The 27,682-nt window shown below is 38.2% G+C and overlaps 1 protein-coding gene across 2 annotated transcripts in view; it reads left to right on the forward strand.

Annotated features, from left to right (window-relative positions):
• Positions 1-27,682, forward strand: part of CBFB (core-binding factor subunit beta) — a 60,305-nt gene that overhangs the window by 7,247 nt on the left and 25,376 nt on the right. For both annotated transcript variants that reach the window (XM_055305817.1, XM_055305816.1), the window contains exon 4: positions 27,036-27,152. In XM_055305817.1, the coding sequence (XP_055161792.1) occupies positions 27,036-27,152 (117 nt within the window). The remainder of the gene's footprint in view (positions 1-27,035; positions 27,153-27,682) is intronic.

A 27,682-nucleotide genomic window follows, 5' to 3' on the forward strand; every position in this document is an offset into this window, starting at 1 on the left:
CAGGGTTTGAGCTTCTGTGGGTAACAAACCAACTAATCTTTGGAGAGGGAAAGGGAAAGTAGATTACAGAATTTTTAAAATGAGTAATAAGTGATTTGCTTTTCTTCGTATTAGCTTGCTTGCTTGGAAGATTAAAAGCAAATGTTCCAAGTTTTACTATTTGGTAATTCTTATATATAAAGAAGAAAATTGGGAAGTTATTGTAGGATTATGCATTTTTGGTATGTTTTTTGCATGTATGTGTAACTCAGATTTTTTTTCCTTGTTCAAAACACTTTAACGTTTGTTTAACATGGTGGCTCAGATACAACAACATAAAGCAAAAAAGTTACTTCTTCAACTTTAATGCTAAACTATTCTAACACTTCAAAATGGACATCGCAGTGTTACCCAAGTCCTCTAGTATTTAGTAACTAGTAAATGGTGTCAACTCTACTAGCAAGTATGTTTACTTAAATTAATTTGATGATAACTGTTTACCAGATTGAAGACCACATTTTCTTGGACTCAAGCCATTGACATGTTTTTAGTTACATGACCAACAATAACAAAAATGTTATAGGATTTATTTTAGTATTTAGAGGATCTGTTTTCAAATATACCCAGAGAATTGTTGGAACTGATGCAAGTTATCAGGAAACTTACATTTTATTAATACTTGTTTTAGAAGTTTTCTTCTGTAAAAGGCCAAATAGCAAATATTTTCAGTTTTGCAGGCATATAGTCTGTTGCAGCTGCTCAAGTTGGCTATTATAGTGGAAAAGGAGCCATAGACAATATGTAAACAAATGAGTGTGGCTGTGTTCCAAGAATAGTAACAGTGGCAGACTCTGTATCTTTCCCTCAGATTTAAATCTATAAATGTTTATGTGTAGATCTTGTACTTTTTTTTTTTTAAGATTTTATTTATTTATTCATGAGAGACAGAGAGAGAGAGAGGCAGAGACACAGGCAGAGAGAGAAGCAGGCTCCATGCAGGGAGCCTGACGTGGGTCTCCAGGATCACGCCCTGGGCCTAATGCAGCGCTAAACCGCTGAACCACTGGGACTGCCCCGATCCTGTACTTTTTAAATATACTTTCTCAGCGCCTTTACTATACCAGTAGGATATCGAAGAAAAAAACATATTAAGGCACAAAAAGCAAAAACAAATAGGAAATTGCTAGTATATTGCTCCTTGGCAGTGTGATAAAGGGTTCCAGTGAATTTAGAGAACAGGTACTGACCTATGTTTTCTCAACCATGGAGCTCAAGCTAACGGGTCTCTTATCTTTCTTACTCCTTTTTTTGTGGTCTCTTTCTGATTGTCATTACCTTGTATTTCTGCCTATACAGGACTAGGACTACAGGCAAAGAAAAGTTGAAGGAATTTCCCCAAATGTTAATTGTTTGCCTCTGCTTCTTATTTTGGATTGCAGATGAGCATCTTTTCTTCCATGTACTCTCAGCCTAGTTACCTTCTGAAGCAGCTTAACTCTCTTCCCCATTCACACTCAACTTTGAGAAAACTATGTGTTAAGGCTTAAGAGTTAGGCATAAATCCTGGCATCATTTACTACTATAACTTTATGCAAGTTATTTAACCTTTGTGTCCTCAACTAGAACATGAGGTTAATGCATACTTCCCAAGTGATAAGTGAAATAGTGTATATAAAGTGCTTAGCCTGGCACCTGACCAGTTGCTCAAAAATTCATTCATTTAGAAGGTACTTGTTGAAACCTGTTGTGTATACTGACCACTGTCCTAGATATTTGAGGTTCATCAGTGAACAAAACAGATCCTGCCCTAGAGGTGGTTTTATGGAAGGAGTAGAGGATAGACAATATATATAATAAATAAGTTATGTAGTATTTTATGAAGTGTTAAGGGCTCCAGAAAAAAAGGAAAAGTCAAATAGCATAAGGATGATCAAGGACCAGAACTGTTTTCAATTTTAAACAGGTTGGTCTGGGTAAAGGAGGTCATGTTTAAGCAGAGACCTAAAGGAGGTTAAGGAATGATGAGCCATGTAGGTATTGAGGGGGAAGATAGAGGACACAGTCACTGTGAGGGTCCTGGAGTGGGAGTGTGTTCCTTGTGTTTGATAAGCAGCAAGCAGCCCAGTGTGCCTGGAGTAGACTGAACAGGGAGGAAGGTAACAGATGAGATCAGGGAGATGATGAGGAGTAAGTTTATGTGACCCTGCAACCACATGGACTTTTATCCTGAGTGAAATGGAGAGTAGTTTTAGATTTTTGAGCAGATGAACAATATGATCTGCCTCAGGTTTTGAAAGGATCACTCTAGCTGCTGGGTTAATAATAGGCTGTAGGGGGCAAGAATGAAGTAGGGAGACCAGTTTGGCTGTTGCTCTGATCCTGGCAAGAGGCTAGGGTCGTAGCAGTGGAGGTGATGGGAAGTGATCATAGTCTGAATATATTTTGAGATAGAGCCAACAGGATTTGCTTATGGATTGGATATGGGGTATGGGAGTGAAGAATGACTCCAGCATTTTTGGCAAGAGCAACTGGGAGTATGGGATTGCTATCATCTGAGATAGGCAAGGCTGTGGGTGGAGCAATTTTGAGGAACAGTTTAGGACATGTATGTTTGTGGTGGTGGCTTGTTAATGCTTTTGTTCTCTTGCCGCCCACCCTTAACTTCTTAAGTTAGGGCGCTGCTTTTTCATAAGTGATCCTTCGTCTGCTTATCCCAAGGGTTTAGTAGCCTGTTAAAAAGAATCACCTATATTGAAGTATACTCTACATACAATAGAATGCACCCATTTTAATTGTATAAATTTTGAGTTTTAACAAATGTACACACCCATATAAACACTACCCACAAAAAAAAAAAAATAAAATAAACACTACCCACAATCAAGATAGTGTTTCAGTCACTGCCAAAAGTTCCCTTATGCCCTTTTACAGGAGTTTGGGAGTGGTTTGGCTGGATGGTTCTGGCTTAGGGCTGGGACTGTGCAGTCTGAAGACTTGGAGTTGAAGAATCCACTTCCAAGCTTACTCACGTGACTATTGGTAGGTGGCTTCACTTGCTAGTCATGTATGCCTCTCCACAGAGAGACAAAAAGAATGAAGTCACCCTGCTTTTTATGAACTATTCTCCAATCACTTGTGTCTTATTCTGTTCATTAGAAAGGAGTCACTAAGTCTAGCCCACATTTGACATGGAAGGAGGAGTATTTATTCACATACATGGGTGTGAATACCAGGAAGCTGGGATCATTGAGGCTATCTTGGAGGCTGGCTGCTACAATATTCACTTAAATTTAGTGAATTCTGAAAATATTAGAATGCTAATAGGAAACAGAACCTGCATAATTTCTTTTATTTAAAATACGACTTTATGGTCTAAGAAAATGGGCTCAATGAAATCAGTGCTTTTACTCATTCTTTCTGCCTTTGTGTTTATAGGAATATTTTCAAACTGGAGATCTTCAATAAAGAAGGTCTGTTAATGGATAACTGACCATAAATAGGTATTTTATGCAAGATAAATCAGAGCACATAAGTTTATATTGTCTTTCAAATATATTTGAAACTTTTGCAGCCAGGTGTCTATTGAGCTCTCTGGATTGGCTCTTAACAGTCTTTTTAAGAAGAGATTTAAAATGATACTAGTAGAAAAAGCTGTCAGACAATCATAGCTATTTTTTTTTAACCTGTAAATGGGAATCAGAATGTCTGTCCTATTCATATACCTCATGTGAGGATTAAATGAGGTACTAAAATATGTGAAAATGCCTTTTAAATGGTAATGCCCTGTCCAAAATTAGGCTGTTTGGTGGTTTTGTAGGGTGAAATTATAGGTAACTTAAGTACGGAGTTTTAATGCTATGGTGTGCCTTAAGTCAGCTTCACTTGTAGCTCTATGGTGTTGGAACACCACATCTTTCCCAAGTGGTCCATCCTGGTGTAATATAAACCCTGACAGTCAAATGTTTGTAATTCTTCCTTAATCTAAACTGCTTTTATCTAATTTTGCTTTCAGAAGACATGGAAACCAACCAATCAGAATTTAAGTCATTCTTAGTTAAATTTCTGTAGACCAAGCAACTTCCAGTTCTTTTGATCTTTTCCTCTTAGGACCCATTTCCAATTACTTTTTATTTCAAACAAATGCAAATGATTATGGTTCACCAAAAGTTATTAGTCTTGACTGGTCAGATTAATGGTTTTTGCATGCATTCTGTGTTTTATAAAACCTGGGTTAGGGTTTCAAATTAATTATTGTATATGCTTACTACATGATCCTAGTTTTTGAGTATAAAGATAAAAGGGTATGAAAAATATTTTTTAAACTGAAAAAATGAGTTTTAGAGTGCTACTGTTTACCATTTTTTCTTTTTTTAATTTTTCTTTTAAGATTTTATTTTTTCTTTTTTTTTTTTTTTAATTTTTTTAATTTTTATTTATTTATGATAGTCACACGGGGGGGGGGGGGCAGAGACATAGGCAGAGGGAGAAGCAGGCTCCATGCACCGGGAGCCCAATGTGGGACTCGATCCCGGGTCTCCAGGATCGCGCCCTGGGCCAAAGGCAGGCGCTAAACCGCTGCGCCACCCAGGGATCCCAAGATTTTATTTTTTCATGAGAGAGAGAGAGAGAGAGAGAGAGAGGCGCAAAGACACAGGCAGAGGGAGAAGCAGACTCCATGCAGGGAGCCTAATGTGGGACTTGATCCCAGGACTCCAGGATTACACCCTGGGCCGAAGGCAGGTGCTATACTGCTGAGCCATCCGGGGATCCCCCTACCATTTTTTTTTTAAATTTTATTTATTTATGATAGGCACACAGTGAGAGAGAGAGAGAGAGAGGCAGAGACATAGGCAGAGGGAGAAGCAGGCTCCATGCACCGAGAGCCCGACGTGGGATTCGATCCCGGGTCTTCAGGATCGCGCCCTGGGCCAAAGGCAGGCGCTAAACCGCTGCACCACCCAGGGATCCCCCCCTACCATTTTTTCTATAGAAATTGAATATATTATCTATTGTTACTACATTGACTCCAGAGAAAGAGAGGTTAAACTTTTTTTTTTTTACAATTTTTGTATTTCTATTTATAAAGTCTGATTTTTTTAAAGATTTTATTTATTCATGAGAGAGAGAGAGAGAGAGGCAGAGAGAGAAGCAAAGAAGCAGGCTTCATGCAGGGAGCCCGATGTGGGACTTGATCCCAGGACTCCAGGATCATGCCCTGGGCCAAAGGCAGGTGCCCAACCGCTGAGCCACGCAGGCATCCCTATAACATCTGATTTTAATTGATAGTCAGATAATAGTACTAACTAGCAGACATTGAGAAGTAATTACGAAGTGTTGTTACAGCAGATGCTTTTAAGAAATTTTGGTGTTTTATTTTTTTTCCCTCTCTGAACTTTTGTACTTAAAACTGAAATCTTTTCTCATTCATTTTCATGAGGATAAGTAAAGCAAAATTTAACAGCATTTAATTTAATGAATGAGGACAGACTCTTGTTTTAAATGGTTTTTCCAAAGGTCTGTGATTCTGCTGCTTCTGGAGCATTTTACTTTCTTGCCTGCAATATCTTTGTCCCAAAATAAATATTGTGTCTGTTTATATACCATCCACAATTTGGCAGGGTTTAGAGGACTCCTTGATGTTAGCTTTGAGAAATCCCTATTCAAGCTCAACCAGTTCCTTCTCTTCCTCAGACAGCCCAGTACTCCAAATAAAAGATAGCTGTGGTAGAGCTTTGGAATGTGGTTTTCCCCAAGAGAATTTGAGACTTTACAACTAGTTTGTCAGATCTAGATTTTAAATATTTCTACTCAACTAAAATATGAAGTATATTTTCCAGCATTTAGTTATTGGCAATTTAGTGCATTGGAGTGTTTTTTGTTTGTTTGTTTTTAAGCAGACATATTTATTATTTTTTTCATCATAATAAGTATACTCTTTCATAGAGAGTTGACTGACTTTGTGCATAAACAAGATGGCTTAAAAATTAGTACCTTCTAGTTAGTTACATTAATTTGCATATATGTAAATATGCCACCAAAGTATTTGAAGATTGTGTGTTCTCTTTTTCCCTTCTCTTGAATTGTATTATTTGCCTGGATTTACCTTTTTGTGTAAAGGTAAACTTTTAGTCTTGGATTTATCTGAATTATGCATTCCAAGTTAAAGAAGACAGAAATAATATGTCTGAGAGGAACATCCTTAATTCTACCTCTCCTTCCTTCTACTTCTTATTCCGGTATTTTTTAATGATTAATTCAAACAGCTCAAGGAGGGCAGCCCCAGTGGCACAGTGGTTTGGCGCCGCCTGCAGTCTGGGGTTGATCCTGGGGACCCAGGATTGAGTCCCACATCTGGCTCCCTGCATGGAGCCTGCTTCTCCCTCTGCCTGTGTCTCTGCCTCTTTCTCTCTGTGAATAAATAAATAAAATCTTAAAAAAAAAAAAACAGCTCAAGGATAAAGACTGCTGAAATGTTAATCAACTAAAGAAATTAATTTTGGAGTAGGACTGCTATATCCTAATTCCACTGCTTCCCATTCTCCGTTGTAATTGATTTTTTCAGTTAGTATTTAGATGTGTGTGTGTGTCTATGTATATTATATATATTAACTAACAGGTGCCTGGGTAGCACAGTTGTGAAAGCATCTGACTCTTGGTTTTGGCTCAGGTCCTGATTTCTGGGTCTTGAGATTGAGTCCCGAGTCGGGCTCCATGTGCAGCACAGAGTTGGCTGAGGACTCTCTTCTCCCTTTGCCCCCCGTCCCCCCCACACACACTTGAGTGTGCACGCACACTCGCACTCTCTCTAAAATAAGTAAATCTTTATACACACACACGTATCATCAGTGGTGTAACCACCACCACCACAATCAAGATATAGAACATTTCCATAGCCTCACAGTTTTCCCATGGCCTGTTGCAGTCCTTTCAATTCCCTAATCCAGGCAACCACTGATCTGCTATTAATTATAATTTTGTCTTTTCTAAAATTTCTTGTAAACAAAGTCATATAGTATATAGACTTTTATGTCTAGGTACCACTTTGTAACATGCTTTTGAAATACATCCATGTTGTGTGTATAGTAGTCCACACAACATGTGGTATTCCATTATGTGGATATGCTACATTTTGTTTAGCCATTTACCAGTTGTTAGCCATTGGGGTTATTTCCCCTTTTTTTGCGATTACGAACAATGCTGCTTTGAACGTTTACATGCAAGTCTTCTATGTGGACATATATTTCATTTCTTAGGTAGATACATAGGTCTCAGATTGCTAGGTCATCTCATGAGTGTAGTTTTTTAAGAAGTTGCCAAACTGTTCTCCAAACTGGCTGTACAATTTTGCATTCCCATTAGTTTATATGAGCGTTCCAGTCACTTTACATCTTTACCAACACTTTGTGCCATCAATCTTTTTCATTTTGCCACTTAAAGAGTATGTAGTGGTATCTCTTTGGTTTTAATTTGCATCTAGTGACTTATGGTGTTGAGCATGTTTTATGTGCTCATTTGCCATTTGGATATCTTTGGTAAAGTGTCCATTCAAATCCTTTGTCTATTTTTTGTATTAGGTTATTATTGAGATGTAAGAGTTTTTTATGTTTTCTAATTATAAGTTATCAGGTATTTTTGCAATTGAAGTTTTATTGTAAGTCAGATTTAAAGTTGAAGTAGCCTTGACATTGTATGAAACATTTCTTAGGGAATGCCTGGGTGGCTCAGTGGTTGAGTGTCTGCCTTTGGCTCAGGTCATGATCCTGGAGTCCTGGGATTGAGTCCCCCATCAGGCTTCCTTCTCCCTCTGCCTATGTCTCTGCCTCTCTCTCTTTCTCTCTGTATCTCTCATGAATAAATAAAATCTTAAAAAAAATATGTTTTAGGAACTGAGAGGTTGCCTAGCTGGCTCAGTCAGTAGAGTGTGTGACTCTTGATCTCAAGGTTATAAGTTCAAGGTCCACATTGGAGGTAAGAGATCACTCAAAAAAAAAAAAATCTTCAGAGATGCGTGGGTGACTTGGTTGGTTAAGTATCCGACTCTTGATTTCAGTTCAGATCATGATCTCAGAGTTGTGAGATCGAGCCCTGAATTGGGCTCTGCCCAGTACAGAGCCCATTTAAGGTTCTTTCTTTCCTTCTCCCTCTGTCCCACCCCACCTCACTCTCTGTTTCTCTCTCAAAAAATAAAAATTAAAAAATGAAATCTTTTTTAAAAAAAAAAACTATTTCTAAAAAAAAATATTTCTTAGAAATACACAGATTCTGTCAAAGCTACTCTAACGTAGATGTGATTTTGGAATCCTCCTATTGTGCCTCTATTAATGCTGCTTAGCTCAATTGTAAGCTTTAATGCTGCTTTGCTCATAATGTTGATAACTTTTTTTTAAGATTTTATTTATTTCTTCGTGAGAGACACAGAGAGAGAGAGGCAGACACAGGCAGAGGGAGAAGCAGGCTGCATGCAGGGAGCCCGATGTGGGACTCGATCCGGGGACTCCCAGGATCAGGCCCTGGGCCGAAGGTGGTGCTAAACCGCTGAGCCACCTGGGCTGCCCAAGATTTTATTTTAAAGTAATTTCCAAACCCAACATGGGTCTCAAACTTACAAACCTGAGATCAAGTCACATGTTCTACCCACTGAAACAGCTAGGCACCCCCTAATGTTGATAAAATTGATGATAGTATCTTTAAGAGTTGTTGTATGTAGCCTTTTGTTTATTTGTTTTTATTGTGGTAAAATAACATAAAATTTACCATTTTAACTGTTTTCAACCGTGCATTTCATTACTACCAGGTATATTCACATTTTTGCTTACCTATCACTTTGATCCATCTCCAGAATTTTTGTCATTTTCCCAAACTAAAACTCCATACCCATTATACGTTAACTCTCCACTCCCCCCCCACTCCTAGCCCCTGGCCCCAGCCACCATCATTCTACTTTTAGTCTTTATGAATTTGATTACTCTAGGTACCTTATAAAGTGGAATCATACATTATTTATCTGTCCTGTTGTGACTAACTTATTGCACTTAAAGGTTCATCTGTGTTGTTTCAGTGCAGTGGGATTTTTAAAAAGATTTTACTTATTTGAGAGAGTGTGAGCACACCTGCTAGCGTGAGCAGGGGGAGGGGCAGATGAAAAGGGAAAAACAGACACTCCCCTGAGCAGGGAGTGTGAGACAGGGCTCTCGTCCAGGACCCTGAGATCATGACCTGAGCCTAAGGCACACATTGTATTTACTGAGCAACCCAGGTGCCCCAGTGTGGTGGTGTTTTTTTTTTTCTTATTTAAGATTTTATTTATTCATGAGAGACACACAGAGAGAGAGAGAGAGAAAGGCAGAGTTTTTTTTTTTTTCAGATTTTATTTATTTATTCATAGAGACAGAGAGAGAGAGGCAGAGACACAGGCAGAGGGAGAAGCAAGCATCATACAGAGAGCCTGACGTGGGACTCTATCCAGGGTCTCCAGGATCACGCCCTGGGCTGCAGGCGGCGCTAAACCGCTGCGCCACGGTGCTGCCCAATGCAGTGTTTTTAATGGAGTGTTTAACTTTTTTCTGGGACACCTGGCTGGCTCAATAGGTAGAGCATATGACTCTTGATCTTGGGGTTTTGAGTCCCACGTTGGGTGTAGAGATTACCTAAAAATAAATCTTTAAAAATAAAATAACTTTTTTCCATGGGCAGCCCGGGTGGCTCAGCGGTTTAGCGCAGCCTTTGGCCCAGGGCGTGATCCTAGAGCCCCGGGATCGAGTCCCACATCAGGCTCCCTGCATGGAGCCTGCTTCTCCCTCTGCCTGTGTCTCTGCTTCTCTCTGTCTCTCTCTCTCTCTCTCTCTCTGTCTCTCTCTCTGTCTCTCATGAATAAATAAATAAAAATCTTTAAAAAAAAATAACCTTTCTCCTGACAAAAAAATAGGGAAAATTTGGAAAATAAACTTTTAGAAAAGATATGAAAATCATCAATAATGTACCACTTACAAAGTCATTGTTAAGTCACGTAGGAAATGTTGGAGTTCGAAGCAAACAGCCAACAAAGAATTCTTGAAACTTCTTCAGTGAAGAAAGGTGGTTTGTTTGTTTAAGATTCTATCCATTTATTACATCTTTAAAAAGATTTTATCCATTTATATCCCTGTGGGGAGCCCGCTTCCCCCTCATGTCTCTGCCTCTCTCTATGTGTCTTTCATAAATAAATGAAATAAATAAATGTTTTTTTTAAATGTTTTAAAAAAATAACCTGACTTTAAGAAAAAACGATGTATCATCTTTTTTTTTTAAGTTTTATTTATTTAAGTAATCTCTACACCCATGTGGGGCTCAAGCTCACAACCCCAAGATCAGCAGTCAAACTGAACCAGCTAGGTGCCCTTGTTATCTTTTTGATCTCACTGTTATTAACTATGAAGGAATAGAAAAATTAAAAATAAGTAGATACCCTTGTATAAGAAAGAAGCAACAAAATGATTATCAGTGTTAATTTTTAGAATAAAAGGATGAGAAATGTGGGCATTGATGTATTTAGTGAGTACACACGGTGTCCATCTATCTAGGAAACCTTCGCAAAGTAATCTAGGAAACAATAGTCATACTGTACAGTTGGTGATCATGAAAACTCTTTCTCACTGCTACAGAGCACCAAGTATGCTAGTAAAGACATTCTGGGAGGGCAGAAAGTTTATAACTACCTCTGAATGGATGGGACTCCCTTTGCTACTGTGTACTTTTATATTTCCTCATTGAAGAATTAGAATAAGGGCAGCCCTGGTGGCACAGCGGTTTAGCGCCACCTTCAGCCCAGGGTGTAATCCTGGAGACCCGGGATCAAGTCCCACATCGGGCTCCCTGCATGGAGCCTGCTTCTCCCTTGGCCTGTGTCTCTGCCTCTCTGCCTCCTTCCCTCTCTCGCTCATGAATCAATAAATAAAATATTTTTAAAAAAAGAATTAGAATAATAGCTGAGCAATATTCCATTGCATATATATGCCACATCTTTTTTATCCATTCATCAGTTGATGGACAGTTGGGCTGTTCCCATAGCTTGGGTATGGTAGATCATACTGCTGTAAACATCAGGGTGCATGTTTCCCTTCAAATTAGTATTTTTCTGTTCTTTGGGTAAATACTTAGTAGTGCAGTTGCTGGATTTTAGAGTAGTTATACTTTTAATTTTTGAAGAACCTCCATACTGTTTTCCAGAGTGGCTGTACAAATTTGCATTCCAACCAGCAGTGCAAGAGGTTTCCCCTTTCCCCACATCCTCCCCAACACCTGTTGTTTCTTGTTAGTGATTTTAGCAGAGGGGAAGTGAATGGGAGAATGGGTTAAATTGGCAATGAGGATTAAATAGTACATTTGTTGTGATGAGAACCAGGTGTTGTATGGAAGTGTGTACACCTTAAACTAATAGTACATTGTATGTTAATTGAGATTTAAATTAAAGCTTAAAAAAAGAATTGGAATAATAGCAGTTATGTAGCACTGGCTTTATATGTCAGATGCTGTTTTATTTTAAAGATTTATTTTATTTATTTATTTATTTATTTATTTATTTATTTATTTATTTATTTATTTATTTATTTATTATTTATTTATGAGGGACACAGAGAGAGGCAGAGACATAAGCAGAAGGAGAGGCAGGCTTCTTGCAGGGAGCCGGATGCAGGACTCGATCCATGGACCTGAGGATCACACCCTGAGCCAAAGGCAGATGCTCAACAGCTGAGCCACCCAGGGGTCCCTCATATGCTGTTTTAATTGATACATAGATAACATACACTGATATAGTTTTATAATTTCCATTTTACTGGTTAAAAAACATTTGTAAATTTTTTAAAAAAGATTTTATTAATCATGAGAGACACAGAGAGAGACGCAGACACACAGGCAGAGGGAGAAGCAGGCCCCATGCAGGGAGCCTGGTGCGGGACTTGATCCCTGGCCCCCAGGGTCATACTATGAGCCAAAGGCAGATGCTCAACAGCTGAGCCACCAAGCGTCCCATAAATTTCGTAAATTTTAATACTCTTTAGCTTGAGCAGGCTTAGAGACTTGACTTCTTTGATAACACTTCTTGGATACTTCGTTTTCTACAGAGGATTAGAAGCCCTGGGCTGGATAACAAGTTCTTCACTTTATAGACAGTGCTATGGTAGGGAGTTTAATTATTGTTACCTTCTTTTATGAAAGTATACAATGTACATATTTGAAAATTATGTGTCATAACCTTTTTTCAGTTTAGGGTGGGTCCTCTCAAACTGATGTATATTTAGGAATCAAAATTTTAAAATAATACTTAAAATGGGCCTCTGTTGGTTAAACTGTGCTTTTAGTACTCTGGTGCTGTGCTATCCTGTGTGTCCTAAGAAGAAAAGGGCCAGGTCGGGGAAGTTTGACAAGTTGTTTTTGTGGGTGAAAACCCTTTTTCCACATATACAGCCAATACTGAGCGCGATTGTGTTTTAAAACTTCAAATGTGAAGGCACGTTAATCTTCAGGTTAAAACAAAAGGATAGCTTAGAGCATGCAAATTCAACATTTCCGTTAGGAGAATTAGATGTTCTTCAAGCAAATAAAATATTCTGCTTATGTTAAATGTTAATTTTTAATAAGTATCTGACTTCACAGAATATTGCTTTAAATAATGCCCTTTTAGGGAATCCTCCAAATTTTTTAGGGTGTTGTTTATTCATGCTAGCAACTTTTCAGTCCTGGTTTGCCATTTGCTATCCAGAACATCTCTGGGCCATTTTAAAAGTTGAAATAAAATTCACATAAAATATATTTTTAATGTATTCACTATGTGCATCCTCCACCACCATCTAATTCCAGAACATTTTCAGAACTTTAGACCATTTTATTTTTATTCTTTTTTAAAAGATTTATTTATTTGAGAGAGACAGAGTGAGCTCACATGCATGCCTGCTTGTGAGTGGGGGATGGGGCAAAGGGAAAGAATCTTCAAGCAGATTCCTCACTGAGCATAGAGTCGGACTTGGGGCTGGTGGGGCTCAATCTCATGACTGATGAGATCCTGCATGACCTGAGCTGAAACCAAGAGTTGGACGCTTAACCGGGTGAACCACACAGGTGCCCCAGAAATTTAGACATTTTGAAAATCTGCAGATCAATTTTTATGGTGATCACCATCAGGCCCTGTGGTAGATGATTGACATTATCACTGATTCTCTTGACCTTGCACCATATAATGAAGTCTTTTACTTGATTTTGGAAGACATTTGGTGATAGCCTGATTTTATCAGTTTAGGAACCTGGGGCCCAGAGAGGGCAAATAAATCTTCAGAAGTCAAGTAATCTGTTTCCTAGGTAGAGCCAGGATCCAGACCCAGATCTTTTTTACCCCAGAATCTTTGTTGTTTGTAACATACCACACTGCTGCTAATAAATAATCATTAGGTAGGTTGCCAGAAACTCCACATCCTGCTTTCTAAAGCCTTAAATTAAGTAGTTTTAGCCCATTAAGTTACTCTCTCCATTACTCTGAATAACCACTAATATTTTAATGTGATCCCTTTAGACCTCATTTTGGTGGCTTCACAACAACCTTTAACCTTCATCTTTTTCTTTTTAATAATTTGACTTGGCTTGTTTTTTTGTTTGTTTTAGATTTTTTTATTCATTCATGAGAGACACAGAGGGAGAGAGACAGAGACCTAGGCAGAGAGAGAAGCAGGTTCCATGCAGGGAGCCCGATGTGGGGCTCAATCCTGGGACTCCAGGATCACTCCCTGTGCCGAAGGCAGGCACTCAACCACTGAGCCACCCAGGCGTCCCTTGACTTGTTTTTCTAGCTTATAGTGCGAATGATGTTCATGATAGACAATTGTGCTGCTAGACAACTAATCATAATTCTTCTGTATTAATAGTATAATTTAGTAAAAGTTCCAGTATTTAAAAAAATAATTCCCACAGAGTTGACTTGGGAGTGGATTACAATAAACAGCATCTACCTCTTTCTTTTTCTTTTTTCTTTTCTTTTCTTTTTTTTTTTTTTTTTTTTGTCTTAAGAAGCAAAGAATTCTGTCATTTAATTTTTATAAGCTTTTCACTTGAAATTGTACCACCTTGGTCAGAACATTCCAGGACTCTCTTAAATATTCATTTGTTTATTTTGAATCATAGAATGAAGATGGCACAACTAGTAAGCTATTTGGGGGACAGGGGGGCACTGTAGATTTAAGCATCGAATTGACTATCCAGTCTCTGTGTATTCTTTAGGGAAATAGTCTAATTTCACACTGTCTGAAATACTTAGAAAACATTAATAATGAAGTTCATTAATGCCACTGTGGTTTAAGTGAACATATAAAGTCAGGAGTTCTAGGTGCTAACTTCTGCCACCTAACTTTGTGACCTTCTACAAGTGAATTATTTAACATCTCCTATTTTATTTACTTATTTATGTAATCTCTGTACCCAATGTGGAGTTTGAACCTAGGACTCCAAGATCAGGAGTCGCATGCCCTACTGAGTAAGCCAGCTGGTCACCCCAGGATCTCTCACTTTTAATTTCTTTTATTAAAAAATGAGCAAAGGACTTAAATAGATATTTCTCCAAAGATGAAATAGCCAATAAGCACATGAAAGATACTCAACATCACTAATCATTAGGGAAATGCAACTACAATGAAAGATACTACCTTATACCCATTAGCATGGCTACTAGCCAAAAAACAGAAAAGGGGGTCACCTAGGTGGCTTAGTCATTAGGGCGTCTGCCTTCAAGTGTGTTCAGTCCCGGGGGCAGGCCCACAAAAGCAGGCTTCCTGCTCAGTAGGGAATCTGCTTCTTCCTCCCCTTCCTCCTGACCCTTCTCTCTCTCTCTCTCTCTCTCTCTCTCTCTCTCTCTCTCTCTCTCTCATAAAATTAAAAAGAGGGGATCCCTGGGTGGCGCAGCGGTTTGGCGCCTGCCTTTGGCCCAGGGTGCGATCCTGGAGACCCGGGATCGAATCCCACGTTGGGCTCCCGGTGCATGGAGCCTGCTTCTCCCTCTGCCTGTGTCTCTGCCTCTCTCTCTCTCTCTCTCTCTCTCTATCATAAATAAATAAAAACAAAATTAAAAAAATTTTTTTAAACTCTAAAAAAAAAAAAAAAAGCCAGGAAAGGTGTTGCTGAGGATGAGAAACTGGAACCCTTGTGCAGCACTGGTGGGAGTGCAAAAAAGTACAACCACTGTGGAAAACAATATGGCAATTCCTTAAAAAATTACCAACAGGATTACCATATGATCCAGCAATTCCGCTTCTGGGTACTCACTCAAAAGAACTGAAAGCAGGATCTTAAAGACATGGGTATACCCATGTTCATAGCAGCATTATTCACAATAGCTAAAACATAGAAACAATCCAAGTGTCCATTGACAGATGAATGGATAAGCAAAATGTGGCATATTAACACACAAATAAATATTATTGAGCCTTTTAAGGAAGGAAATTCTCCAATATGCTACATACTTAGGAATAAAATGATAAAAGCAAGGTAATAAATTGAATTATATTGAATTAATTGAATTGTTCTTTTGTTGTTGAGTTTTAGGCATCTGTTAGCTTTGGCTATGAATACCCTAATAGATATACGTAATTTGCAAATATTTTCTTCCACTCTGTGGGTTGCTATCTTTTTTTTTTTTTAAGATTTTATTTATTTATTCATGAGAGACAGAGAGGCAGAAACATAGGCAGAGGGAGAAGCAGGCTCCATGCAGGAGCCTGATATGGGACTCAATCCCAGACCCCAGGATCACGCCCTGAGTGAAAGGCAGACGCTTAACTGCTGAGCCACCCAGGAGTCCCTGTGGGTTTCTTTTTTATTCTGTTAATAGTGTCTGTATTTTTTTAAAGATTTTATTTTATTTTTTTTTAAGTAATCTCTATGCCCAATGTGGCACTCAAACTCAACAGCTTGGAGGTCAGTAGTCACATGCTCTGCCAGCTGAGCCAACCAGGTGCCCCAGTAGTGTCTTTATTATTTTTTGTAAGATTTTATTTATTCATGAGAGACACACACAGAGAGGCAGAGAGAGAAGCGGGCTTCCCATGAGGAACCTGATGTGGTACTCCATCCCAGAACCCCGGGATCATGACCTGAGGCAGATGCTCAACCACTGAGCACCCAGGCACCAGCTAATAGTGTCTTTAGATGCAGAAAATTTATAAATGTTCATAAAGTCCTATTTGTCTATGTTTTGTTGTTGTTATCTGTGTCTTTGCTGTCATCTCCAAGAAATCATTGTCAGATCCAGTGTGATGAGGCTTTTATCCTCTGTTTGCTTCTAAAAGTTTTATAATTTCAAAATAAAAAAATAAAGTTTTATAATTTCAGGCCTTAAATTTAGGTTTTTGATCCATTTTGAGTAAATTTTCATATATAGTGCATATAGTAAGAGTCCAGCTTCATTCTTTTGCATCTGGATGTCCATTTTCCCAGCATTTGTTGAAAAGACTGTTCTGTCCCCATTGAATGGTCTTTACACCCTTATTAAAAATCACTTGACCATATACAAGAGGATTTATTTCTGCACTTTCTATTCTATCCCATCAGTCCATATGTTTGTCTTTATGCCAGCACTGCACTTTTTGGCTACTGAAGCTTTGTAGTAAGTTTTGAAATCAGGAATTATGAGTCAAGTTTTGTTCTTTTTCAAGATTATTTTGACTTATTATGGTCCCTTGAGATTCCATATGAATTTTAAGATGGATTTTTCTATCTGGCAAACACTCCATTTATTGAGTGTGTGTGTGTGTGTGTGTGTGTGTGTGTGTGTGTGTGTAATAGACATACACAGTCTATTAAGTTCCAGGTACATTCTGAATTCATGTTATTTCTTTTTTGAACTGCAAGGAGTAGATTGGTAAATCACATTAAATCACTCTAGAAGAAGCTGTTTTTCACACTTATATGCAACCCGGTTGTGATTCAGAGGCAAGTGAGATTGAATGACTTTCTTAGTGATTTATCCACGAGGCAAGCAGTTGACTGTGCATTTATGAATGGGGAGGAGGGATCCCTGGGTGGCACAGCGGTTTGGCCCCTGCCTTTGGCCCAGGGCGTGATCCTGGAGACCCGGGATCAAATCCCACATTGGGCTCCTGCTGCATGGAGTCTGCTTCTCCCTCTGCCTGTGTCTCTGCCTCTCTCTCTCTCTGTGTGTGTGACTATCATAAAAAAAAAAAATTTAAAAAAATTAATGGGGAGGAGCATGTGGCTAAAGGAAGAGGAGTCAGAACCAAGTATCTTCTTTTTTTTTTTTTTTAAGATTTTATTTATTTATTCATAAGAGACAGAGAGAGGCAGAGACACAGACAGAGGGAGAAGCAGGCTTCATGCAGGGAGCCCGATGTGGGACTCAATCTTGGGACTGTGGGATCACTCCCTGAGCTAAAGGCAGATGCTCAACCACTGAGCCACCCAGGCATCTCAGAACCAAGTATCTCCTAAAGGAATAGACTGCAGAGATGATTACAACTGAAAGACAGGGTGCGTACTTCATTAGCAGAATATCTTGTTTTCATTGGTGTGTGTGCCATCCCAGTATTAATGCATATCTGCTAATTCCTTGGTAAGAACAATTTTTCAGTTCTCTCAAAAAAGAGGCTTTTTTTCCCTTGCAAAGAAATCACTATGTAGAACATTGGTGGGAAAGTGTGTGCAAACAGTCAGTGTTTCTGTGGTGCTCTCTCTGTTTCATAAGGGTTTTTTTTTTTTTTTTTTTTAAGATTGATTGATTGACTTGAGACAGAGAGAGAATGAGAGAGTGAGAGCGGCAGAGACACAGGCAGAGGGAGAAGCAGGCTCCATGCACAGAGCTCAACATGGGTCGATCCTGGATCTCCAGGATCACGCCCTGGGCTGAAGGCGGCACTTAACCACTGAGCCACCCAGGCTGCCCTCATAAGTTTTATATATATTATCTTAACTAATTTTTACTATCATGTATGAAAAGGGTATTATTTAACCCTGATTTTATATGTAAGGAATGGGAAGCTTATTAGCAAATTTAAATAATAATTTGTCTTAGGCACACTGATAGAGCTAGAATTTAAACCGAGGTTTGATCTGACTCCAAAGCACATTTTTTCGCTCTTCCTGTACTGTCTTGGGGCTAAGAATAGTGATAATATGCCTTTTCTTTTGAAAGTAATTACAGTTGGGGCACCTGACTGGCTCAGTCAGAAGAGCATGTGGCTCTTGATCTTGAGGTTGTGCTTGAACTAGTCCCACATTGGACATAGAGCTTACTTAAAAAAAATACATTAATTTTAAAAAATTAATAAAAATGATTATAGTGGATTTTCATTATTTAGTAGTTACCTTGTATAAAGTGGCTGCAGACCCTGAATTAGTGAGTACTGAAGAGTTTCTTCCGGAGATGTTACAGTTAGGTTCCTACAAGCCCCTGGTCACAACATTTTCCTCTGCCAACAAATACATAATCTTGTTTCATGTGTATTTCTGTTTAAGGACAACTTGTTTAATATATATTGTTGGTTCATTAACATTGAACAACAATAAAATGTTGACCGCTAGATTATTTCTAATCTTTTGCCATCATTAAAAAAAAAAAAAACCCTTATGGATGAGCATCCTTGTAATCAAATATTTTGTGTACATCTTTGATTAAATTTTAGGATATATTCATAGGCATGACATTGTTGAGTCCAAGGAAAATTCACAGATACTGCCAAAAAATGCCTTCCCAGTATTGTTAACCAGTTCACACTCCCCCCTCTGACAATGTAGTAGAACTTTGGCTTTTCACCTCATAGACATTAAATTTTTTTATATTTGTTTAGAGATTGATATAGTTATCTTGTTTTAATTTACTAGATGTTAGTGGAAATTTTTTTCATAGTTTTTAGACATTTTGTTTCAAACTTTTTTCATTTTAATTTTAAATTCTTTTTTTTTTCCAAGATTTTATTTATTTACTCATGAGAGACACAGAGAGAGAGGTAGAGACAGGCTGAGGGAGAAGCAGGCTCCCTGTGGGGAACCTGATGTAGGACTTGATCCCAGGACCCCAGATCACCACCTGAGACAAAGGCAGACGCTACCCAGGTGCCCCTAAACCCATTTTCCTTAAATAGCCAGTTTTCTCATTGCCACTGGTTAAATAATATATCCTTTTACCCTTGATTTGAAATGTTGCCTTTTTCATTTATTAAAGACTTATCTACTTGGGTTGTTTTTGTTTTTTTTTTTTTTTAAGATTTTATTTGACAGCATACAAACCGGGAACAGCAGGCAGAGGGAGAGGGGGAAGCAGTGTCCCTGCTGATCAGGGAGTCTGCCATGACTGTGACCACAGGGCTCAATCCCAGACCCTGGGATAATGACCCAAGCCAAGGCAAGTTACTTAACTGACTGAGCCACCCAGGCATCCCCTTGGTTTCATTTTTGATTATTTGTTTATTCCAGTATGTTTTTTCTGACAGCCATAGCACCAGTACAGGGGTACTGATTGCGTTACTACATGTTTTAATATCCTAAAGGGCAGAAAAATACTTTCTAATACTTTCATTCTTTTGTATGAACTGTAGACTTAATTCTCAAATTCCAGAAACATTTTGAGATTTCATTGGAATTTTATTAAAAGAATTACTTTGGGGTAAATTGGCACTTGAAGTCTTACTATTACAGACTATCACATTTTGCTAGTTATTCAAATTGTTTGTTTTTCAAAAATTAGGTATTTTCTTCTTACAGAGTCTGCATGTTTCTTATAAAATTCATTCGTAGTAGTTGATACTTTTATTGATGTTCTAAAATATGCTTTTTTCCATCTTATTTTCTAAAGAGTTACTTGTGTTATTAGAAAGTTGGTTTTTTGGGATGCCTGGGTGGCTCAGTGGTTGAGTGTCCACCTCTAGCCCAGGGCCTGATACTGGAGAGCTGGGATCGAGTCCCGCGTCGGGCTCCCAGCATGGAGCCTGCTTCTCCCTCTGCCTGTGCCTCTGCCTTTCTCTCTCTCTCTCTCTCTCTCTCTCTCTCTCTCTGTCTCTCATGAATAAATAAATAAAATCTTTAAAAAAAAAAAAAGAAAGAAAGTTGGTTTTTGTATACTGTTTTTTATAACCAGCTACCTTATTGAATTCATTAATTCATTTGGTTTTTCCATTGAGTATTTTGGATTTTTCAGGTAGGTAATCTTCAGTCATATTTATATGCAAATTTGTTAGAACTACAGTCTTCAAAAGGAGGTTGGAAAGCTGCTGAATTCAGACTTCTTACATTTATCATTGGTGCATTCCATTAACCTTAAGAATTGAGTGAGTCCAACTTAAATATAAGAGGTGAATATAAGGGATCCCTGGGTGGCGCAGTGGTTTGGCGCCTGCCTTTGGCCCAGGGCGCGATCCTGGAGACCCAGGATCAAATCCCACATTGGGCTCCCGGTGCATGGAGCCTGCTTCTCCCTCTGCCTGTGTCTCTGCCTCTCTCTCTCTCTCTGTGTGTGACTATAATAAATAAATAAAAATTTAAAAAAAAAAGGTGAATATAATACTTAAAGCTCTTTTTTTAAAATTTATTCAGCTCTTTCTCAGTAAAGACTATTAACTGATATGGGAATCTCTTTTGGGTAGTAGGAGGTACATGTTTTTAAAATTACTGGTATACTCCTACCACCCTGTATGTAATACCCTACACAAAATAATAGGTAGTAATGTTTGTTGAATAGGCAGATATTTTCAAATTGAAATTAGAGGGAAGCTGCAAGAAATCATTTCTAAATTCCAACTCTATTTCTGGTCTTTTTTTTAAGATTTTATTTATTCATTCATGAGAGACAGAGAGAGAGGCAGAGACACAGGCAGAGGGAGAAGCAGGCTCCATGCAGGGAATATGGGACTGGGTCCCGGGACCCCAGGATCACGCCCTGGGCCGAAGGGAGGTGCCCAACCACTGAGCCACCCAGGCGTCCCTATTTCTGCTCTTCTAATAATCATTATTCAAATATTTACTGAGCACTTAAGGAGCTGGTCATTCCCTCTTACTATTTTTTCTAATAACTGAATTTCTAGATTAGAGTCACAAGTGTTTAAGCTCCAACAATTGATTACAGAGAAGTGAAATATTCTTTCCAATTGAAATGGGTTTTTGACGGTGAAGTATCTGTTTCTGTTTTTGTTAATAGTTTTGACACTTAGTGTCTATCTATATTGATTTTACGGCTCAGCACTCCTGTGCATGGGAATGTTGTTTGCAAATCTATTTTTCTATCTAACTATTTTGAAATTATTTTCTTTAGAACCTCTCAGAAAAGACAGCTCTTTCTGCTCTTCTGTTGTGGCCTCAATTTCTATTCTCAGTGCAGCTACCTAGGAGCTAGAAACACTAAACTTCTATAAATATATAATATTGTAGAAGAAAGGGCAATTGAGGATGCCACTGCTTACTCCAAATTTACATATTCTCAGAATAAGTAGACTCCAGACTCTCAGAGATAGAACTTTTTGTGCAGGTTGATAAATGAGAAGGCTGTGTTTTCTTATACCCTTTTTCTGACATTTACGTTTCAAAACACGGGTAACTAATTTTTACCTATTTAGGAAGTGTAGTCCATTTACTAAATGAAAGATATTTATCATCTCCCAGGCTCTGTGCTACAAAGATCTTGGTGTCTATGCGGGAAGAGAAGAATGAAGTTTTTACTGTCATGATTGAATCCTTTTTGCTTTGTACACCCTTTTGAGAATCTTTTTTTTTTTTTTATAAATTAATTTTTATTGGTGTTCAATTTACCAACATACAGAATAACACCCAGTGCTCATCCCGTCAACTGTCCCCCTCCGTGCCCGTCACCCATTCACCCCCACCCCCCGCCCTCCTCCCCTTCCACCACCCCTAGTTCATTTCCCAGAGTTAGAAGTCTTTATGTTCTGTGTCCCTTTCTGATATCTCCCACACATTTCTTCTCCCTTCCCCTATATTCCCCTTCACTATTATTCACCTTTTGAGAATCTGATGAAAGTAGTGAACTTCTGTAGAAAAAACGCACATGGATAGGCTCAAACAAAATGTAAATTTTTACATAGAATTCAAGATGTTTCTAGTCTTTTTGAAATTTAGCCATAAACCCAAGCTCCTGGAGGTTCTCTGAACTCCAGACTAAGAACTCGTACCTTAAATAAAAGCATTGCTAAAAGTTGTGAGTGACCTAAGATCCTGTAACACAATACTTAGATATCTGATGCATCCAACAAAGGGGAAGTTTCCTTGGGGGCCTATAACTTAACCTTTAGCCACTAAGTTCCTTAAACGTTTTTCTCTCTCCACTGGCTATTCATAGCTGACTCTGCTAGGTTCTTTTCTTCTACCCAGCATATAAAAGTTGGATTTCCTGAGTTCTTCCTGGGCCTCCTCCTTTTCTTCTATTTTTTTTGCTTGGGGAATCTCTTTCTCTCCTTTGAAGTTAAATACCACTGTATTATTGATGGCTGCCAGATTTTTTTTTTTTTAAGATTGTATTTATTCATGAGAGACCCAGAGAGAGAGAGAGAGAGAGAGAGAGAGAGAGAGGCAGAGACACAAGCAGAGGGAGAAGCAGGTTCCATGCAGGGAGCCTGACGTGGGACTCGATCCTGGGTCTTCAGCATCACACCCTGGGCTGAAGGCAGCGCTAAACTGCTGAGCCACCCAGGCTACCCAATGGCTTCCAGATTTATATCATCAGCCCCTATCTTCTCAGAGTACTAGAATCCTATATGCAACTGTCTACTCAAAAATCTATTTACGGGGATCCCTGGGTGGCGCAGCGGTTTGGCGCCTGCCTTTGGCCTAGGGCGCGATCCTGGAGACCCGGGATCGAATCCCACGTCGGGCTCCCGGTGCATGGAGCCTGCTTCTCCCTCTGCCTGTGTCTCTGCCTCTCTCTCTCTCACTGTGTGCCTATCATAAATAAATAAAATAAAATAATATATATATAAAAAAAAAAATAAAATAAAAAAAAAATAAAAAAAAAATCTATTTACGTATCTTACAGATATCACCTGTGTAACAGAAAAACATTAATATACTTTTATAATAGCTTTGTTGAAATAAAATTCATATACCATAAAATTTATGCTTTTAGAGTATAAATTCAGGGATTTTTAGTGTATTCACAGAGTTACGCAACCATTACTACTCTTTTTTAAAAAAAATATTGTATTTATTTATTCATGAGAGACAGAGAGAGAGAGGCAGAGACACAGGCAGAGGGAGAAGCAGGCTCCATGCAGGGAGCCTGTTGTGGGACTTGATCCTGGGTCTCCAGGATCACGCCCTGGGCTGAAGGTGGCTCTAAACCCCTGAGCCACTCGGGCTGCCCTCCATTACTACTCTTTAATTCCAAAACATTTTCATCGCCCCAGAAGGAAATACTGTACTGTTAGCAATCATACATTCCCCACTGCCCTCAGCCCCTGAGTTTTACCTACTACTCTCCTTTCTTGTTTCACTCTGTATTTGCCTGTTCTGGACATTGAAAATAAATGGAATCATGTGGTATGTGGCCTTTTTTGGTTTCTTTTCACTTAGCATGATGTTTTCAAGATTTATCCACGTTCTAGCATATATCAATACTTTATTTCTTTTTATGGTGAATAGTATTCCAGTATGTGGATAATGCCACAGTTGATAGCATATATGTATATGTTCTTGCTGAAGCTCTATTGCTACAGTGATGTGGTGTTTAAAGCTATCGAATGAGAAAATAAGGTGGTGATATGCATAATTTGGATTGAATATAATATCACACTTAACACTTAGAGCTTGATGTGACTAAAAATTATGTAATACTAACTTTTATCTTATTTTCAAAATAATACTTAACTTTCTCTGAAGTCTCACATTCTCTGATACTTTACTTTTGGAAAGATAAGCAGGCTATTTTGTTGTTTATGTGATTAGCTAAATTTGTTTTAATACTTCTGAAGGCCTTATAGAACACATTTTGTGTAAAATATGTAATTATCTTTGGACAATGAGTTTAATCCGCAGGTCACATTCTAATAATTTTCTTTTCACAGTTGGAAATAAGGCATTATTTTCAGTGAAAGTTGTCTTAGTGTTTAAATGACATTATTAAATTACATTACAAAATGCCAAACTGTTAAGAGACAGGATTTTTATTTTCTTCATACTTTGAGGTTAGGTATTCATGAATGTATGAAGGTACCAAACATTTGAAGATCTACAGATAAAACTTTATTTGAATGTGAATATCTAACTAAACCACCAGGATCATCTAAATATTACTTAACATTAGGATTCCAGGCACAGGCCTTGACTAAGAACTGTAGTCACTCTCTGAATCCATTTAGGAATTTCACAAAGCAGATCAGTGGTTTTCTTTGTCATGAGAGGATTTTTATAAAGAAGTAATGATGGGGCACCTGGGTGGCTCAGTGGTTGAGCATCTGCCTTTGGCTCAGGTCGTGATCCGGGGGTCCTGGGATTGAGTCCTGCATCAGACACACCACAGGGACCCTTCTTCTCCCTCTGTCTGTGTCTCTGCCACTCTCTGTGTCTTTCATGAATAAATAAAAATAAAATCTTAAAAAAAGGTAATGAATGGGCTTTTTAAAAATTTAGGAATTTCATAAGGAAAATACTTTTGATTATCAAATTAATATGAATATACTTGATTCTAAATGATATAAATCACTGATGAAGAATATGTAATCTGATCATGAAGTTGACTTTTGCTGTTAAAATTGAAGAATTCTTTATTTTTTTTAAGAATTCTCTTCATGATTAGCATGAGAATTTGAAATAATGGTGGAATATTTTGTAGGTGAAATGTTACACCTCACTCTGTGGCACCCTACTCCTGCTGAAAAGAGTAGGTAGAGATCTTGATTAGAAGATATGTTAAGTGGAGTTATATAGATAAGCAACGAAGAGAGGGGTATTGTTTTTAGGTTTTGTGAGTTGTTGAAAATAAGGTCGTCAGAGTCACTTGTTGGATGAGGTGCACATTTAGTAGTTTTAAATTCACAATGTGGAAGAGAATGAGCACTTATCAGAACAGAAGGAAATGTGTGGTTAAACGGTTTCATCTGTAACTGTAGACTATTTCCCTTGGTCCAAATGGGAGGAGAAATGGAACCTTATGTTTTGGGCTTTTTTCCCCATTATAAATAGAAATTAGTTCAGTGTGGAGCCCTTACCAGGAAAAAAAGGTTGCATTTAGGAGTAGAGGAGAATGACAAAAATGTGTGTTAAGATGGCATAAAACCTGTAGGTTTTATATTACAGGTGTCTCAGTTGTAATTTTTTGAGCATATTTATAATTATCGACAATCGATTATTCTTACTAAACCTCTCTAAAAACAAGATTACCCCAAGATTGTTGAAGAAACTGCTGAGTTGAATAAAGAAAAAGGGTGATGCTTCCAGCTTTTTCTCAAAATGAAGACTGTCTTAACCAATTTTATATAATTTCAGGTAATAAATACTAATTTTAGCTCACAGAAGCATTTAGGTTATCCAAATAAAATATATTTGGTACAGACAAATAACCTTATTTATAAAGATATATTTGATAATATGGAGTCTTGAAGAGTCATGGAAGTCCTGCTTCCTTTGCGTCTAAAAAATCTTTCGTTAAGGCATTAAATGATAAATATCTATGCTGATTTTTATCCTGAAGCCCATGTTAAATGAGATAAAGGAGACCTAAAATAACAATTTTTTCCCCTAAAGTTACTGTTAGGAAAGTATTAGGATGAGGGGAGAGTATAAGAATTGTCATAAATTTCTTATATTTCTTATTGTAAAATAAATTTTTCACATTAGGATGATAGTATTTGTACATTTCCTTCCTTGATAGATCCTTAATGGCTCTTGAGAACAGTTAGACTTCCAGGCACTATGGGGATTTGATGATTGAAAATGAAACTCGCTTGAATTTAAAAAACAAACCTAAAGTGACTTTTGCTCTAGAATTACTTATTTATACTTACTTGGTAGATAATGGTATATATGCCGCCGAAGCAAGCACATTAATGGTAAATAAATATTATATCAGTTAAGTTTCTTTGGTTAAAAACAGTAGACATCAAGTATGGCTAACCACCTATAGTAAAAAAAGAAAAAGAAAAAAAGCAGCATTACTTCACGGGAAGCTATGAGATAGCTATAGAACTGAAGGGAAGTATGAAGAGCCTGACCCTGGGTAGCTCCAGAGATCCAAATACAGGGAAAATCTCTTTAGGGGGTGTGTGCTCTCTTTAGGGGCTAGTAAATTTCATTTGTTTTCAGTCCTTTTATCTTTTAACCGAAAGTTCAGAAATCAAGGCAAAATATTTGATCGTCCTAGCTTTAACTGGAGGAGCAATGATATTTATTTCAAGTTATCATTTTACTACAGCTTTTACAATATCTGTGTAACTTTGTTTTATTTTTTTTTAAAGATTTTTATTTATTTATTCATGAGAGACACAGAGAGAGGGAGAAGCAGGCTCCATGCAAGGAGCCCGACATGGGGTTCAATCCTAGAACCCCAGGATCGCACGCTGGGCCAAAGGCAGGTGCTTAACTGCTGAGCCACCCAGGGATCCCATAACTTTGTTTTAAAAACAATTGGAAAGAATTTGTGATTAGAAATAAAGTACTGGGGGCACGGGGTGGGGGGGGGAAGAAATAAAGTACTGGTAAACCAGATTAACTTAATTTATATTTGGTCAGAGGCTCTGGTTTATATACTTTCCTACACTTTTTTAAAGAATGTATTTATTTATTTTAGAGAGAGCATGAGCAGGGGTGGGGAGGCAGAAGGAGAGAGAGAATCCCAGGCAGCTTCCCTGCTGAGCCGGGAGCCTGATGCAGGGCTCTGTCCCAAGACCGGAGATCGTGACCTGAGCCGAAAGCAAGAGTCGAACACTCAACTGAATAAGCCACGCATATGCCCCTACAATTCTTAATTTTATAATTGTATTCATTTTCCCCCCTAAGAAAGCCACAGGTTTTCTTAGTAAGCTTATTCTTCATTTTTTGTGTGTGTGATGGCTTATCATTGGTTTTCATCCTTCTTTTCTGTGTCTTAGGTGTATTTGAAGGCTCCCATGATTCTGAATGGAGTCTGTGTTATCTGGAAAGGCTGGATTGATCTCCAGAGACTGGATGGTATGGGCTGCCTGGAGTTTGATGAGGAACGAGCCCAGGTAGGGTGATGTCAGGATCTACTGAGCATGGTCTTTTTCTAATCTTGCCTTCATCCGTGCATCTATTTTACCCCGTCCTTAAGAGTAAGTATAAAAAGTCTCATGTTCAAGTGGTATTGAGGAATCCTGGAATCCCATTCTGGTTCTAGTTTGGGGAAAGTTTTTCTTTCAGTGGTTCTAAATTTGATGGGACTATTCTTGTCTGCTCAGGGAGGCACTTCAAACTCCAGTAAAGGATTCTGTTTAACATTTGTTCTTGATCTTCAGAACATTATCATGGGGGAAGACAGTTCAGAATGAAATGTAGCATTTCTGGAGTGGATTGGTGAGGAGTTTGGCAAATCTTCTCCCAGAAAGCAATGATTAAACTGGACAAAATTGTTTAAAAAAAAAAATTAAGGTCTCTGGAAATTTACTAAAGGCCTTACATTGCGAGGTGTTTATTCATACAAGCTCTTGAATTTCAGTAAGGACCTGATAGTCTGTGGCATTTTAGTCAGTAGGACTTCCATCCCTTCCCTCAGCTCTGG

This window comes from Nyctereutes procyonoides, unplaced genomic scaffold (assembly GCF_905146905.1).
Source record: "Nyctereutes procyonoides isolate TBG_1078 unplaced genomic scaffold, NYPRO_anot_genome, whole genome shotgun sequence".
NCBI classification, from domain to species: Eukaryota; Metazoa; Chordata; class Mammalia; order Carnivora; family Canidae; genus Nyctereutes; species Nyctereutes procyonoides.